At 42.4% G+C, this 16,646-nt stretch overlaps 1 protein-coding gene across 1 annotated transcript in view; it reads right to left on the bottom strand.

Moving 5' to 3' along the window:
- Positions 1–16,646, bottom strand: part of LOC126154162 (uncharacterized) — a 262,805-nt gene that overhangs the window by 48,318 nt on the left and 197,841 nt on the right. Inside the window, exon 6 of the mRNA XM_049916119.1 lies at positions 9,961–10,230. Within this exon, the coding sequence (XP_049772076.1) occupies positions 9,961–10,230 (270 nt within the window). The remainder of the gene's footprint in view (positions 1–9,960; positions 10,231–16,646) is intronic.

The raw sequence follows: 16,646 nt of genomic DNA, 5'->3' as shown, positions 1-16,646 counted from the left end.
TCATGGACAACTGCTTCTGTAATCATTTACGTACCTGCTGATGGTGTGATCGTGTGCGAAGTTACATTGACATTCAGCCATGTATTCTGGGTGCTTATCTTATTTATTAGGCAATTTTAGTAACCGAAAGGGAGAGGCGAGATCAAAGACTTCAAATTACTTTTTGTTCTTATTAACGGTCGTTTTACAAACATACAACTATTTGTCACCATTTTCGCCTTGCTGAACGGAATACACATTTAATTCTGAAGATTTTTACAACACACAGATATGTGGACCATGGCTGATAGCGGAGTGCACGCGGACTAGGGCAACAGATGAAATGTACTGTCTTTGAAGCACTATTTTTATTCATTTGACTACCGCACTTGTTTGTAATTTCTTTGTTTAGTCATTTAGTTTGAAATGTGGGTAATTAACATTTTCATTTCCATTTAGTGTGTTTTAGTATCTACTAAATTCTATTAGCTCAATGTGGTATACTCTATACAATGACTGAAACCTTCCTGACGTATGCGGATTTCAGTTGCTGACATCAGATTCCTTTTTGTTGTTTTATTATGCTGGTGTAAACGATATTGCGTTATCAGACATAGATTTTTCCCTATTATGTATATTTAGGAATTTCGCAAAGATCCTGTAAAAACAGAATTTTGGTGTAATAACTGAATCTGTTTTAAAGGTATCTAGACGATAACGATACAAAACTTTGCTAACACTAGTGGATGACAGTGTTCCTTTCGATGAATAAAATTATTTCCTAGAAACTGCACAGTGCAGAAATAAATAAATAATTGTTTTCATCATAAGCAGAGGGGAACTAGAGCAAGTTCATCATCGTAAGGAAGGTTCCACACATGATGACTTGTGTGATTTCCATAAATCTTCTGACTTGTTTGACGTGGACCGCCACGTATTGCTCTCCTGCACTAACCTATTCATTTCAGAGTAGTACTTGTACCCTATGTCCTCAATTAATTGCTCAGTGTGTTCCAATATATATCTTCCTTCACAGTTTTACCCTGTAGTTCCCGCTACTTAATTTGAGGTTATTTCTTGATGCCTTAACACATATCCGGTCATTCTGTCCTTTCATGCTACCTTAATCTAGTCATTAAGAGCTATAATCTTATGTTAAACCTTTAACACATTAAGGCAATAATGCAGTCAGAAACTGTGTATATTTCTTATGGAAGTGTAACACGCGGTACGCAAATCACCCATAATATATTCGTGCAATTGAAACGGATGTGTTCTGAGGGGCTGTATGGGTTTGACAGGTACTGATTCTTGTGCAACATGTCTTCAAAATATTTCACAAGACTGGAGAATTCAGATTGTTCAAAATGTTTCATCATTATTATGCTATGTTTTACTCGGTCTTGTGTAGCTTGAGACCAATATGCTGAGAGGAAGGCATGATAAAATTCTCCTTCACTGTGGTAGTCGTGAATGACCGATCGCATTCTTACAGCTGGTTCATTCTCTAAATAGCCACACATAAATTCTAATCTGTGCTCTAATGACCAGTTGGGAGGAAAACAATGAAACAATGAGAGAATTGACGAAGCCACGCTTGTGGATGAATGTCGTTGGCGGAATTCTTAAATGTTTTGAATTTATGTGTAGTAATGAACAGCTTATAGTCAAAATCATCATGTCGGCGAGTCGCATGTCGGTCATTGTTACGTCGTTTCGGCGGTTCCATCTCAAAATTCGGTGTACCTTGCCAATGTCTTTCATAATTTCCGAAGTACCCCCTGTTATTATTTTGTTGCAGTTCCGTATTTCTATGTCCCTCTTCCCGTATCTGATTTTATTTGAATTTCATAATTTGTTTGCACTCTTCTGTGTCATTAAAGACTACCGGTTTCGTGTCATTCAGATTATCATCTACCGTCGTAGATAAATTATTTAGCTGATCCGAAAGTTCAACCACTTTCTCTGATAATGAACTAATTTCCTCCATGTGTCTTTCTGAACCAATTTTCAGGGTATCTACTGTGTCCTTTAAGTTTTCCTGAGTTTTTGCAAGTTGCGTAACCGAATCGGTAGATGCAACTGAGTCAATTTTAGCTTGCACGGTCTCATGATTTTCATGAACAATAGTTTGCAGTTCTTTCATGGCTGCTTCGTGATTCTGTAATGCATTTTCATGCCGCGAAAAAATAGGTTGAAAATGCTCACAAATTTGTGTTTTTACGTCATTACAGACTTTTTGACATTTCAATTCAATGTTATGTAACTCAGTAGTTAAATCTTCACGTGTTTGTTCAAGCGTGGTGCCCAACTTCCGAAAATTTTGTTCCATTGTGTCTAACTTTTGAAGCTTTTGCTGTGTTTGTCTCTGATTTTGTTTCATTATGTCTATCTTTTGAAGCTTTTGTTCCATTGTGTCTAACTTTTGAAGCTTTTGTCCCTTTTGTTGTATTAATTGTAACAACAATGCACTGGTGTCTGAAACATGTTCCTCAGTGCTTTCCGGCAGTGAATTTGCACCGGCAACATTCACATTTTGACAAGCAGAAAAAATGGTTCAAATGGCTCTGAGCACTATGGGACTTAACATCTATGGTCATCAGTCCCCTACAATTTAGAACTACTTAAACCTAACTAATCTAAGGACATCACACAACACCCAGCCATCACGAGGCAGAGAAAGTCCCTGACCCCGCCAGGAACCGAACCCGGGAACCCGGGTGTGGGAAGCGAGAACGCTACCGCACGACCACGAGATGCGGGTGACAAGCAGAAAATGTGTCTTGACTTATTTGAGAAAACGGTGAGGACCCAAAACCTGAATCTACAGTAATTGCGAGATTGTGTCCTGTCATTTCGGATTCCTAAGGCGAGCTGTTGCCCACCGATCGATCGATAATGCTTCCCTGTTCACTAAATGTTTCATTGTCTACGCCATTATTTGCCACCCGCTCCATTTCCCTATGCACGATTACCAAATTACTACTTCGAATGTCTGTTAATTCATTACACAGTGGTGCTGATAAGCTACGCTCGTCGTCACTATTATTTCTCAGTTTACTTTGGAGCCTAGTGTTACGTTTTTCACACGGCATAATTATCACATATTTTTCACGATAACACAGAAAAGCACAATTTGTAGAGCAAAAATAAGAGAACACATTGACATAGCACTGAAAATAATATATAGTTAATCGCAAGCGCAGCTGCGAAATACTTGGTACAAACCTACACGCATGCCACAACTGTTTTACTGTACAACAACGAAAGACTACAAGTACAAAGGAGATTCTCTCTACAATTACGTGCTAGCTATAAACAAAAGCTACACTAATTACACAAACTACAAGAAAAAATCTGAAGATTCCAGTGAAGTATCCTCGGCTAAGGGTCGTCATATGAAACGTCCCCTTAGAACAATTATACATGACTGTGCTTAAACTGACACACAATATCTTTGGCACAACGCAATCTGACTTTCAAAAATCCCTACAAAAGAATGGCCCTGACTAACATTAATCTATACGTTTCACAAATCACTTACCTCACAAAAATCTTCGTTACTCGAACTACTGCAATACAGCGAGCGCCGCTACTGCCAGCTAAATAAAAGATTCAAACTACTAAAGGCACTAACTACTGATAGGCATAGTTAGCAAATGAAAGATTTTGATAGAGAACAAACTATGTATTTACCTTAATAGTGTTCAAAAGTCATATTATATATATCAGTTCATGACATCCAGTCTTACAAATGTACTGTTTCTGATGGACACACGTCCAGATCATCCGCTCTCAAAAATCCGCCATCTCACTTCCCCACATCCACCACTGCTGGCGGCTCACCTCCAACTGCCAACGCTACGTGCTGTTAACAGCCAACTGCCCAACACTACAATAACAAATTCCAACAATGCCACCCAGCCACAGACTGCACACAGCACAGCCAGTGATTGTCATACAGAGAGCTACGTGGCGTTACCAGTGAAAAAACCTAAACAGCCTACTTACACAATGTTTGAGAATGAGATGGTCAACAAAATTTACACTATTTTCCCATAATTATGAAACATTTTCCCGCCGATATTCGTCAAGACACGACGCAAGAAAAGAAATGTATTGTTAAGTTCACTTTTACTTTTCAAGCAGTAAAACTTTACCATCAAACATGACATTTTAACTTCCTGCCACTGAGCATCAGACGTGATATTTTAACTTACTGCCACCCTACTATTAACTCTATTCGCAGCACATATTTTTGGAAGATGATTAACAACAGTCGTCATGCAATGGGTAAAATACATTTCTGACCATTAACTGCTTTTTAAAACCCAAATATTGACTTTTCAGTCACACACCATCTTCATAGATTAGAGTTAAAACAGTGTTGGACACAACATCACATCTGTCACTACATAAATAATGGCCACGTCTCACATGTAGAGCATGCCATTCATTTAAGTATAACACACAGGACTTTTAAAAGCAAACATACTGAAAACATGCGTAAACAGAACAGTACTGAAGAGATCAGAGGTATAAGTACTTGCATATGACACGTGGCCCTTATTTACGTAATGAGAGATGTGATGTCGAGCCCAAACTGTTTTAACCCTAATCTGTGAAGATGGTCTGTGACTGAACCGGAAGATATTTGAATTAAAAAAAAAAGAAAAAAGAAAAACAGATGATGGTGAAACATGCATTTTATTTCATACAATAAGCACAAGTACTGATTACTGTACCTGCAAAATTGTATCACTTTACTTCACATACTTCAGGACATATGAAGTCATAGATATTGAAATGCGTAGAAAACTACCTCTTGCTTAAAACGGGGAGCGAATTACACAGACTATATTCATCGAGTGCTTCAGAATAGGAGGACTTAACGACTTCCAGCAAACTTCGAGCATAATATGAAACCTTTTTAGGATTTCGTATCTTAATCGCTAAAAACGGCATCCTGATAGGATCAGTTTATTGTCCATCTGTCTAACCGTCTGTTAAGACCCTTTTTTCTCAGGAGGTTAAAGGTATCAAGTTGAAATTTATGTCAACTACTAAGGTCTCTGGTATTTGGCGATATAAAAGCTTAAAGCTTCTGAGTTAATATAACCGAAAGATACGGCTACTAAGCGTCTGATATTTTGATACTCGAAAACTTAGGTACCTAAGCTTAAAGTTTCTCGCTCACGTACTTAATGTGAAATATTAATAGATTAGCTCATTTGTGAACTAATCAGACGTTTGTCTCTGTTTTATACGTAGGAGATCGATTCTTTAAAGAATCGAGGGTGACAGTCAACTAGTATGTGTCTAACTAAGAGACCTCATGGTACTCGGTTTGTCGGATCTGTACAATATTTTATGTCTATGGTACTGATACATGCTTTCCGGGTATATAGCGTCCGTATCGTTATCTAGAGATTTTATGTCGCATCTGTTAGTGGGCTCTTAATTACGATCATCTTAGCACTAGAAGTACCGGACTTCACCGGACCCCAGTAGTACCATGTGGGTCATTTTTGACCCACAGTAGAAAACAATCGTTCCATTCGTATCTGGGTGGTGTTTTGAGTGTCTTAATATTGACAATACGTCTCTAAAATGAATAGTACACTGTCAAACGTAAATTTTTATCTTAAATTTTACAGAAGAAATTCGACAATCTTTCGCCAATTGTCGTTAAAACGAGTAAGTAAAACAATGTTATAATGTTTTCATTATAAAAAGACTGAGACAGAATCAAGACATATTGTTTATGTGAGTATTAATAGTATTTTTTCTTTTAGTAAAAAATAAAGTAAGTACCGAATATTTGTGAAAGATTCTAAAATTCTCTGCGTGTTTTCTTGCTTATTGCAATCAACGAACTAAAACATAAGAACAAATAACTAGCTAGTGTCTGAAAACCAGTGTTGCTGATATCAAACTGCATTAAAACAGGTATGGTTCAAAAATGACCCAAATGGTACTACTGGTATAACTGGTATATTTTTCATACTTCTGAGCGAGGTAGGGGGATGAAATTTTGGTGAGTTGTGTTACCCCATAAATGATGAGAAGTCACGGGAGAATTAGGTCCTACGATGATTATAGATGGGGCTACGGACCTCAAAAAACCATCGTGGGTCAAAAATGATCCACATGGTACTTCTAGTGTTAATTACGAGCCATCGCAGAGTTTTGGTCATAGTGCGAAGATGGAGCTGGTGGACAGGTGGTATTTGCGAGCGACTAACAAAGGGCGGGGCTGACTGCCGGCGATACGGTTGCGTTTGCGAAACAGCGGCGGGCATCAGTGGTGGGTGTGGAGCGGCAAGCACCTGTCAGAACGCTACGTAGGAGCAGCGGGTCGCGTGGTGGAACTAGGTTTCGTCGGTTCAGTGTGTTGCGTTTTACGGAATATCTTGCAATGTTGAGTCCACACGCCGGTCTGCTTGCTACTACCCTCACCGATGAGCCGCTTTATTTGAACGTTAAGAGTTGTTCTTCGGTTCTCACCAGCCATGCTTACTGTTACAGCTCCCTGTTTCCTTACACGACGTCGACCTAATTGTTATTTCATCTGGCTTGAGTGTGTCCCCTTGTTGTTAGTCCCCTCCTGGATGTCACGTTCTACAGAATTTCTTCTTCGCTGCTTATGGTAGGTCATTTTAATTCAGGAACTTTTCCCCTGAACCGAGGCCGATTGGGAAGATTTTGTGTTCACCGTTTGGGTATGATTCAGAGTAAACTTACAACTCTGAACTTTGTTTAAAATTTGCCGTTTTAACCTTCCTTTAAGGGTGGCACAGTGTAGCCTTACTGTTCTCAAATTGTGAATATTTGTTTAAGGTTTGAAAGTTTTAATTTCTCCTAATATGAGGGTGCAGCGTAACTTTACATTGTGAATATTTGCTTAAGCTTTTGAAAAGCTTTATTTAAATTTATTTTTAAAGGCATGTCAGGTGATTTTTACTGTTTTATGTTCTTGTTAGTGAATGTGTTAAACTTAAGCCTAAGTCTTGATCACTTGATTCACACTACCTTGTTCATTAGCAGACGTAAGTATATGATGTACTAATTACTATTTGGTGAACTCAATCTGTTTGCGTAATATTATTGAAGTTATTGTATACGTAGTCCGGTGCCCAGGCGAACTAAGGGGATGAACGTGAGACCACCGTGTGATGAATTGTTCTTAATATTGCGAGAAATTTTCCTTTTGTCTAATTATTGAGCAAATAGCTGATGACATTGGGCTCTTCTTCTACAACAATTAGAGTCACGTAAATTTGGTACTGTAAATGTGCTGCACACTACGATGTGTTGTTGAATCGTAGGTAAAATTATGGCTCCTCTGTGCACGTATGTGCAATTACCGGAATTTTCTCAGTTGAATTTCAAGGAAAATGTTTTTGTAGTTTTAGATTTCAAATCAAGTGACGTTTTGCTTTAATTAAAGTCTCTCTAGGAATTTGTTCTGACTCTCTGTTATACGATTCAGATTGTTGAGCTTGTATGAAAGATCATATTTTGCTTAATCGTTTTATGCATGCTATAAGTATATTCTTCTTTTTAGTGCCTTGGCAAATAAAAAAAACTATATATTTTTCATATATCCCCGGCTTGGGTTCAGTTCTTCCATTACAGTGGCCAGTGTCTTGCTTAGCTACTGTATCAGGTACCGGTACGTGAAATTCAGAACTCAAATTTAACCTCGCAAAGCCCTTACATGCAACGCTCAAAAAATCTCAAGAAAATCGATTTCTAAGTGTTCCGACCACCTCAAATATGCTTAAGGAAGGTTGGTATTTCCCCACAGGCAGCGCGACCGTCTGATAGAATGTTCGCCTGGAACGTAGGGGTCTTAAGATCGATTCCTGGCTGATGCAAATTTGTAAACAACGGTGCATGTTCTCGTAGGATTTCCGTGAAGCACTGTGGCCTAGCGGTTCTAGGCGCTTCAGTCCGGAACCGCGCACATGCTACGGTAGCAGGTTCGACTCCTGCCTCGGGCGTGGATGTATGTGATGTCCTTAGGTTAGTTAGGTTTAAGTAGTTGTAAGTTCTAGGGGACTGATGACCTCAGATGTTAAATCCCATGGTGCTCAGAGCCATTTGAACCGTGAAGCACGAGATACACTGAGACTGGAAAAAAATCAGTAGCTCTCGAAACTGGTGATCACCCTGGATCGAGTCTTGTTTCAGTCATTACGTGCTACGTATTTTCCGTTACGTTCAAATACATGCTTCACTTAAATGTAAAATACATCATATACATGTTAATTAACATATGGCTAACTATCGTTTTTATGAAAAACGCTGGTCTTCCTATTTCCAATAACGCACTGGGCACAAAAATGCCATTGTCATCGCACATACAGATTCTTAATCCCTGAATTTTTGTGAAAGAGTGTTTAAATTGAAAGAGACTTAAATTTCGTTCATCCTTACGTATTGCATTCATCACGGAAATGTTTATGCAAATGCAACGGTAGAAAATTTCATCATAGCCATGAATTGAATATGGGCCATGGACGTGGTAGGCGCGTAGCACAGAAACACAAGCCTCATAAAAAAAAATAGTACACTGTTGCACGACACTGGTGTCCAACTTTTTAACTACCTGGGACTCAGCGGAAGAAGACAAGTACTTATAAGCCGCACATAATGTTAGCTGAGGCATAACAATAAACCCTCGTGGACCAATGAGAGAATAGCATCGTGCGGGTGAGTTTGAAATTGAAAATATTGACATTACGTTTTAAAGAAGTTCATTTTCTACCGATAGTGTGTCAAATGCTCACTTTGTGGTCCGCTTACACCCTGAGGGACGCGGTTTGGAGAGTCGTGTTCTAGGGTATAAGGCTCGAGCGGGAAACTTGATTTTCTTGAGAATTTCTGGGAGTTGCATCTAACTGTTTCGGGTGATTGATACGAGGGTCACTCCAAAAGAAATGCACATCATTTTTTTTCAATCCATCTTCTATTATACACCTTTGAAAGTTCTACAGTGTGTAGATACATCCTTTAGGAACAAAATTTTTTTTCTCCATGTAATTTCCATTCTTCTCAACTGCCTTACCCCATCTTGGAACCAGTACCTGTATACCCGCACGTTAAAATGCTGGACCAACCTGTTGGAGCCCCTGTTTCGCAGCGTGCACAAGGGAGTCATCATGATAAAACCTTGTTCCACGAAGAGAGTCTTTCAGTTTCTCAAAGAGATGATAGTCACAATTCTTCCAAGAAATTCATATCCACCATTCTCGTACTGTTCCAAAAGTTCGTTGCATACCGTGTTTCTTGTTTCTTTGTGAGCCACTGTCAACATCCTGGGAACCCACATGACACAAACCTTTTTCAACGCCAACACTTTCAGTATTCTGCAAACACTTCCTGCCCCTATCTCAACGTAGCATGACAATCCGTTTACTGTGATGCGTCTATCAGCAGTCACCAAATCGTTAACTCTCTGCAGATTGTCTGGAGTGTGTGCAGTACGAAGACCGCCGCTGAAAGAACAATCCTCAATATTGCAATGCCCGCTTTCATCACGTAACCTGCTTGCCCCACTAACCGTACTGCGATCGACAGCAGCATCTCCATACACCTTTTTCAACGTCTTTTGGATGTTTCCCACTGTCTCGTTTTCACAGCATAGGAATTTTATGACAGCTCGTTGCTTCTGACGAACGTCAAGTGTAGCAGCCATCTTGAAGACACGTTGTGACGGCGCCACTGACGGGAACAGGTTGAACTAAGTTTAGTAACAAGCGGGAAGGAAGTATCTACACACGGCAAAACTTTCACACACGCAGAATAAAAACTGTATTTTTTCAAAAATAGTGTGCATTTCTTTTGGAGTGACCCTCGTATTTGAGATCTGAACCTCACGTACGATTGAAAAAAAAAAAGTACAAATATCCGATTGCGTTGCAAGCAGAAGACCGGCCACTGAGCTCAATGGCGCAGCGCGGGTGGACTACGCACCTTGAGCTCTAGCGAGACGAGGTGCCTCTGGCCGTGCGCGTCGAGCAGCGGGAGCAGGTCCTGGAAGTCGAGCAGGCTGCGCTCGCCGCTGGTGACGCAGGCGACGCTGAGCTCGCGCATGCGCCGCAGCCTCACGAGCGACTCCAGCGCGTCGTGCGGCGTGTCGCTATCGCAGCGCACGCGCACGCTCTCCGCCTCCGGACACAGCCGCACCGCCAGCGGCAGCGCGTCCCGCGACAGCACCGCCTCCGCCGACCACCGGCACCGCGTCTACGGCAGTCACCAGCGAACGTCCTAACCCTCCTCTCTGTCTACAAACTTAACCGACGACAATAGCATTTCCAACATGCTGCCTACAGTGTCGACATAACATAAGCGTACACTTTGAACACCCCATACTGAAACTGCAGGCCAACTGATATTAGGTCAGCAGTAAGCAGAATGACTATTTACACTGCTGGCCATTAAAATTCCTACACCACGAAGATGGCGTGCTACAGACGCGAAATTTAACTGACAGGAAGATGATGCTGTGATATGCAAATGATTAGCTTTTCAGAGCATTCACACAAGGTTGGCGCCGATGGCGACACCTGCAACGTGCTGACACGAGGAAAGTTTGCATTAGATTTCTCATACGCAAACAGCAGTTGACCGGCGTTGCCTGGTAAAACGTTGTTGTGATGCCTCGTGTATGGGGGAGAAATGCGTACCATCACGTTTCCGAATTTGATATAGGTCACAAATTAGCCTATCGCGATTGCGGTTTATCGCATCGCGACATTGCTGCTCGCGTTGGTCTAGTTCCAGTGCCTGTTAGCAGAATATGGAATCGGTGGGTTCAGGAGGGTAATACGGAACGCCGTGTTGCATTCCAACGGCCTCGTATACTAGCAGTCGAGATGACAGGCATCTTATTCGCATGGCTGTAACGGATCGTGCAGCCACGTCTCGATCCCCGAGTCAACAGATGGGGACGTTTGCAAGACAACAACCATCTGCACGAACAGTTCGACGACGTTCGCAGCAGCATGGACTATCAGCTCGGATACCATGACTGCGGATACCCTTGACGCTGCATCACAGACAGGAGCGCCTGCGATGGTGTACTCACCAACGAACCTGGGTGCACGAATGGCAAAACGTCATTTTTTCGGATGAATCCAGGTTCTGTTTACAGCATCATGATGATCGCATCCGTTTTTGGCGACATCACAGTGAACGCACACTGGATGCGTGTATTCGTCATCGCCATACTGGTGTATCACCCGGCCTGATAGTATGGGGTGCCATTGGTTATACGTCTCGGTCACCTCTTGTTCGCATTGACGGTACTTTGAACAGTGGACGTTACATTTCAGATGTGTTACGACCCGTGGCTCTACCCTTCATTCGATCCCTGCGAAACCCTACATTTCGGCAGGATAATGCACGACCGCATGTTGCAGGTCCTGTACGGGCCTTTGTGGATACAGAAAATGTAGGACTGCTGCCCTGGCCAGTACATTCTCCAGATCTCTCACCAACTGAAAACGTCTGGTCAATGGGTGCCGAGCAACTGGCTCGTCACAATACGCCAGTCACTACTCTTGATGAACTGTGGTATCGTGTTGAAGCTGCATCGGCAGCTGTACCTGTACACGCCATCCGAGCTCTGTTTGACTCAATCCACAGGCGTGCCAAGGCTGTTATTACGGCCAGAGGTGGTTGTTCTGCGCACTGATTTCTCAGGATCTATGTACTCAAATTTCGTGAAAATGTAATCACATGTCAGTTTAGTATAATAAATTTGGCGAATGAATACCCGTTTATTATCTGCATTTCTTCTTGGTGTATCAGTTTTAATGGCCACTAGTGAACGTCTCGATTCCATAGTCAACAATAGGTGGGCTCACGTACTTCCCTTCTTCTTTCCGCATGTTCGCTGTCCAAAAACATTAATGAGACCACAGACTGCATCCGACCACAACGTGTAGTAACCACCCAACAGACTGCAGGTGCTAGCACTACCAGTGGAATGGATACAGTAAAACCGCTGTTGCAATGTGGAAACGGAGCTATTTTTCTGGCGTCAAAAAGGGCATGATCATTGACTCTTGGGCCAAGGGTGGAAATATTATCGAAACGACTAGGTCTGTGTAACAGTTCACTTGCCGCTGTGATACTGTACACGGCAAAACGGCGCTATACAAAACCGACGCACAGGTAACTGCGGTGCATCAAGGGCGATAGATGACAGGGGTGGGCGATTTACAGGCAAGCAGAAGTCCAATTGACCCTGAAATGAGCAAATAAGCTATAACAGTGTCTCGTCATATACCGTTCAGTGAACATTGTTGCCTGTGGGCAGCTGCAGCAGGTGCCTCGTTCATGCACACATACTCATAGGCGACGAAAGCTGGACGTCCACTAAGTGGTGACAGGTAGCCGTTGGTTTGCACGTCTGGTTCGTTTCTATGGCGTTCCCTGTAGAGCACAAAAATTTAACACAACTATGGCTTTATTCTTCGAGACCACGTCCACCCCTACATGCAGTCTATTTCTACTGGCACAGTGGCATCTACCAACAGGATAATGCAATCTGTCACACACCTCACAGTCTATGTTTGTGGTTCGAAGAGCAGCCAGGAATAGTCTATTGTACTCCGTGGCCACCAGGCACTACCACCCTCCCTCCCCCTCTTCCTAGGATTAGGTATTTGCCTGTTACGCTCTCTTGGTTGAATGTCGACCTTTCCCTAGTCCTTCTAAATATCTTCTGTCCACCGGGTCAACATCTATTCTGGTATTCTGTGCAGTCACGATACGACACACGACCATGGCGATTTAAAATGTCATTAAATTATGTGAAAGCCAAGTCCTGCCACTCCACCTTGAATGCAAGACCGAATATTGGGGATCAGTAGAACACGACGGGCTTGAAGAGACACTAGGGCATCCTTTGCCCTGTCAGCGTCTGGTGATACGAGTCTGCTGTCCGAAAGGTGGAGATATACCACGTTCGGTGCTATTTTGTGATGCAGCAATATATTTCTTGCGGTACCTGTAGAGCATGAATGAGAAATGTTTTGAGCTGCGTGTGTGCGTGCGAGCGCTTGTGTATGTGTGTGTGTGTGTGTGTGTGTGTGTGTGTGTATGTGTTTTACACAAAGTACTCCCGCGACTGCAGTGAAAAATATTATTAAGTCTGCCCGCTATACGACTGGTATCATATTTACAGGATAGAGCAGACAATAGAACTATGTGGTGTATATGGGCAATTACTCTGTGCAAAGTGACCTACATTATAACTTCACAGCCATTAAGTGACTTTGTGGGTACTTGGTTATACTTGGGTCTGAGTTCACAGCCCAAAATTACTTTGGGCAGTTTATCTGCAGTATTAATTGAACTAATTTCAATTTGTGATCACCGTTGCTTGCCTATATGAGTAATGAAATTGTTGTGTGGTAAGCTAGGCCTAGGGATAACTCTGATTTCTTGTCATACTGAAATCTGGCAGGGTCTGTGGGCACCATTAACGAAACAAAACCTTCTTCTGTGCCTCCTGTATAGCGCGATTTATTAGCTCTCGCGTTCAGTTTGTTTTAGTTTATTGCGAATCTTGTATATTCTTTTACATTCAGAGACTTTTCCCAGTTTACATTAATTCACTTGTTCTTAATAAGAAGGTTGATGCGAAGGTCATTCTCCATTTGATCTGTTGGGGTTTGTTCTCTCATCTACGTTTTTAAATATTTTTATAATGCCTCTTGTCGATTGAGCAAAACCTTTTTCTTACTACTATATTTTCATGTTGCCACACTGCTGGTTTCTTTGAAGCTCTTCTTTTGAAGTTTCCAAGTTTACTACACACATCAAAAAAGTGTTGCATCACCTCGGTTGTGAGAGTTCCGGAACCTGTACAGAAAACTGTAATAGAGTTCAACATTAACAGCGTTTCCGCCCTTTTTATTGCTCATGAGAACCACACATTGCATCTTGTACCACCATACAGCGAAATCTTCACAGGTGGTGGTTCTGATTGCTGTACACATCGGTACCTCTAATACCCAGTAGCACGTCATTTTGCATTCATACACGCCTGTATTCGTCGTGAAATACTATCCACAAGTTCATCAAAGCACTGTTGGTCCAGATTGTCCCACTCCTGAACGGCGATTCGGCGTAGATTCCTCAGAGTGGTTGGTGGGTTACGTTGTCCATAAAAAGTCCTTTTCGATCCATCCCAGGCATGTCTCGACAATATCTTGCCCACATGGTTGCACTATCAGTCGGAGTATGGCATTCACGTATCGTACAGCCGTTACGGCGCCTTCCATGACCACCAGCGGCGTACGTCGGTCCCACATAATGCCACCCGAAACAGCAGGGAATCTCCACCTTGCTGCACTCGCTAGGCAGTGTGTCTAAGGCGTTCAGCCTGACCGAGTTGCCTCCAAACACGGCTCCGCCGATTGTCTCGTTGAAGGCATATGCGACATTCAACGGTGATGAGAACGTGATGCCAATCCTGTGCGGTCCATTCGGCATGTTGTTGGGCCCATCTGTACCGCGCTGCAGGGTGACGCGGTTGCAAATATGGACCTCGCCATGGACGTCGGGAGTGAAGTTGCGCATCATGCAGCCTATTGCGCACAGTTTGAGTCGTAACACGACGTCCTGTGGCTGCACGAAAAGCATTATTCAACATGGTGGCGTTGCTGTCAGGGCTTCTCCGAGCCATAATCCGTAGGCAGCGGTCATCCGCTGCAGTAGTTGCCCTTGGGTGGCCAGAGTGAGGAATGTCATCAACCGTTCGTCTCTCTCTGTATCTCCTTCATGTCCGAACAACATCGCCTTGACACTTCCCTTGTTGGGAGCCCTTCCTGGCACAAAGTAACAATGCGCACACGATCGAAAAGCGGTATTGACCGTCTGGGCATGGTTGAACCACAGACAATACAAGCAGTGTAACTCCTCCTGGTGGAATGACTGGAACTGTTCGGCTGTCAGACCGCCTCCGTCTAATAGGCGCTGTTCATGCATGGTTGTTTAATCTTTGGGTGGGTTTAGTGACACCTCTGAACAGTCAAAGGAGCTGTGTCTAGTCACTAGCGATTTTTTTTTGAACAGGAATACTGGGAAATTTTTCTAATAGTTTATGATATGACATCTATGTGCTGCAGAAACAAATTTATAATCATTGATTGCTTTATATTTCAAATAGGTATATCTCTTATTTTTTTCATGTCTTTAATTTCTTCGTGAATTGATGGTGTTCCTTTAGCCTCTGGTGATACAGCATTCTATTCTACAATGCAGATGCCTTGACGGTCTGAGTTGAGGATGGAAAACGAAAGACTCCCTCGGTTCTAGAGACCTAATATCGTCAGGGTCGAAAAAGCAACAGTAGGCCAATGAAGGCCGACAGGAAAGCAAACAGAAGTATTTCGATAGCGTTGAGCCACAGTCATGCAAACAGTAAACCGCCATTTGACTGTGTATTACTATATTTATCTTCTGTACTATCTAGAGTTCGGTTTTATGTCTTTATCAAGTACAATGCTAAAAATGTTATACGACTGGTAACGGCATAAGAGCCGAAACAGAAGATAAGCCGCTTACCCCCAAGTGCGGATCCCCCTACGGTAAAAAGAAATTTTAAGTAACAAGATTAAGAGTTAATAAAGTTCTACTGAAGTATCACAAGTAGCGGTTATAACGGCCAGTCGCCCGTTGCGAAATCGGAAGAAAGAACTTCCAAGACGAGTAACCGTCGTTAACACAAATATTGAATTTACTTATGTCATGTAAACCAAAACAGGACTTAACTGTTAATGTGACGCAAGTAACTTCAAGCTATCAATGCAATAGCCACTAGCAGTACACAATAGACACAATAACGGCCTGAAGGCTGTTTATGATGTTTGGTTTGTGGGGCGCTCAACTGTGCGGTCATCAGCGCCCCTACAAAATCACAATGTTTACAGAGTTCAGTCTACTTGCTGCACGAATGATGATATTGAAATGACGAGGACACCACAGACACCCAGTACCCGAGCAGAGAAGATCCTCAACCTGGCCGATAGTTGAAGGCTGGACCCCATGATCCAGAGGCAGCAATGCTAGCTACTAGACCACGAACTACGGACGGAGGCTGTTTATGTAAGGAGCTACATAGTCAGTAAACTGTATCTGTTAACACTGTATAGGGGGAACAGTAAGTAATTTTAATCTTTGGGGGGCAGCAACTAAACGAGCATATTAACACTGGTTACCTCATTCAGAGAGATATCAAAGACAATTTCCAATCACGTAACCACACATTCACAGTAACAGACAACTGCCAGTAGTAAGTTTGAGAAAAGTAAGTGACCGAAATATTGTAAGTAAAAAGCAGGATCGGTTACAGCCATGAAGTAATACACTGCAGCTAATGACGCTGTCAGTATGACTTCAGTAGGTAAGGGCGCTAGCATAAGATCAAGAACTTGAGGCCTTATTTATAGTCCACAACCTTTGAAATCAAAGGGACACAATAATATGCGACGGCGTCAGGTGGAGGAGAACGTGCTTCAATGCAAGAAAGTAATGGCATCGATAGCAAACACATTTGATAATAATAATGAAGTGGCCCCTGAGGGTCACTCAGTTTAGCCACATAAATCAGCTAGTAATTTACTTTAAACCCAATCCTACCCTAA

This window comes from Schistocerca cancellata, chromosome 2, assembly GCF_023864275.1.
Source record: "Schistocerca cancellata isolate TAMUIC-IGC-003103 chromosome 2, iqSchCanc2.1, whole genome shotgun sequence".
NCBI classification, from domain to species: Eukaryota; Metazoa; Arthropoda; class Insecta; order Orthoptera; family Acrididae; genus Schistocerca; species Schistocerca cancellata.
The sequence above is the reverse complement of the archived record's forward strand: the minus strand, read 5'-3'. Positions and strand labels throughout refer to the sequence as shown.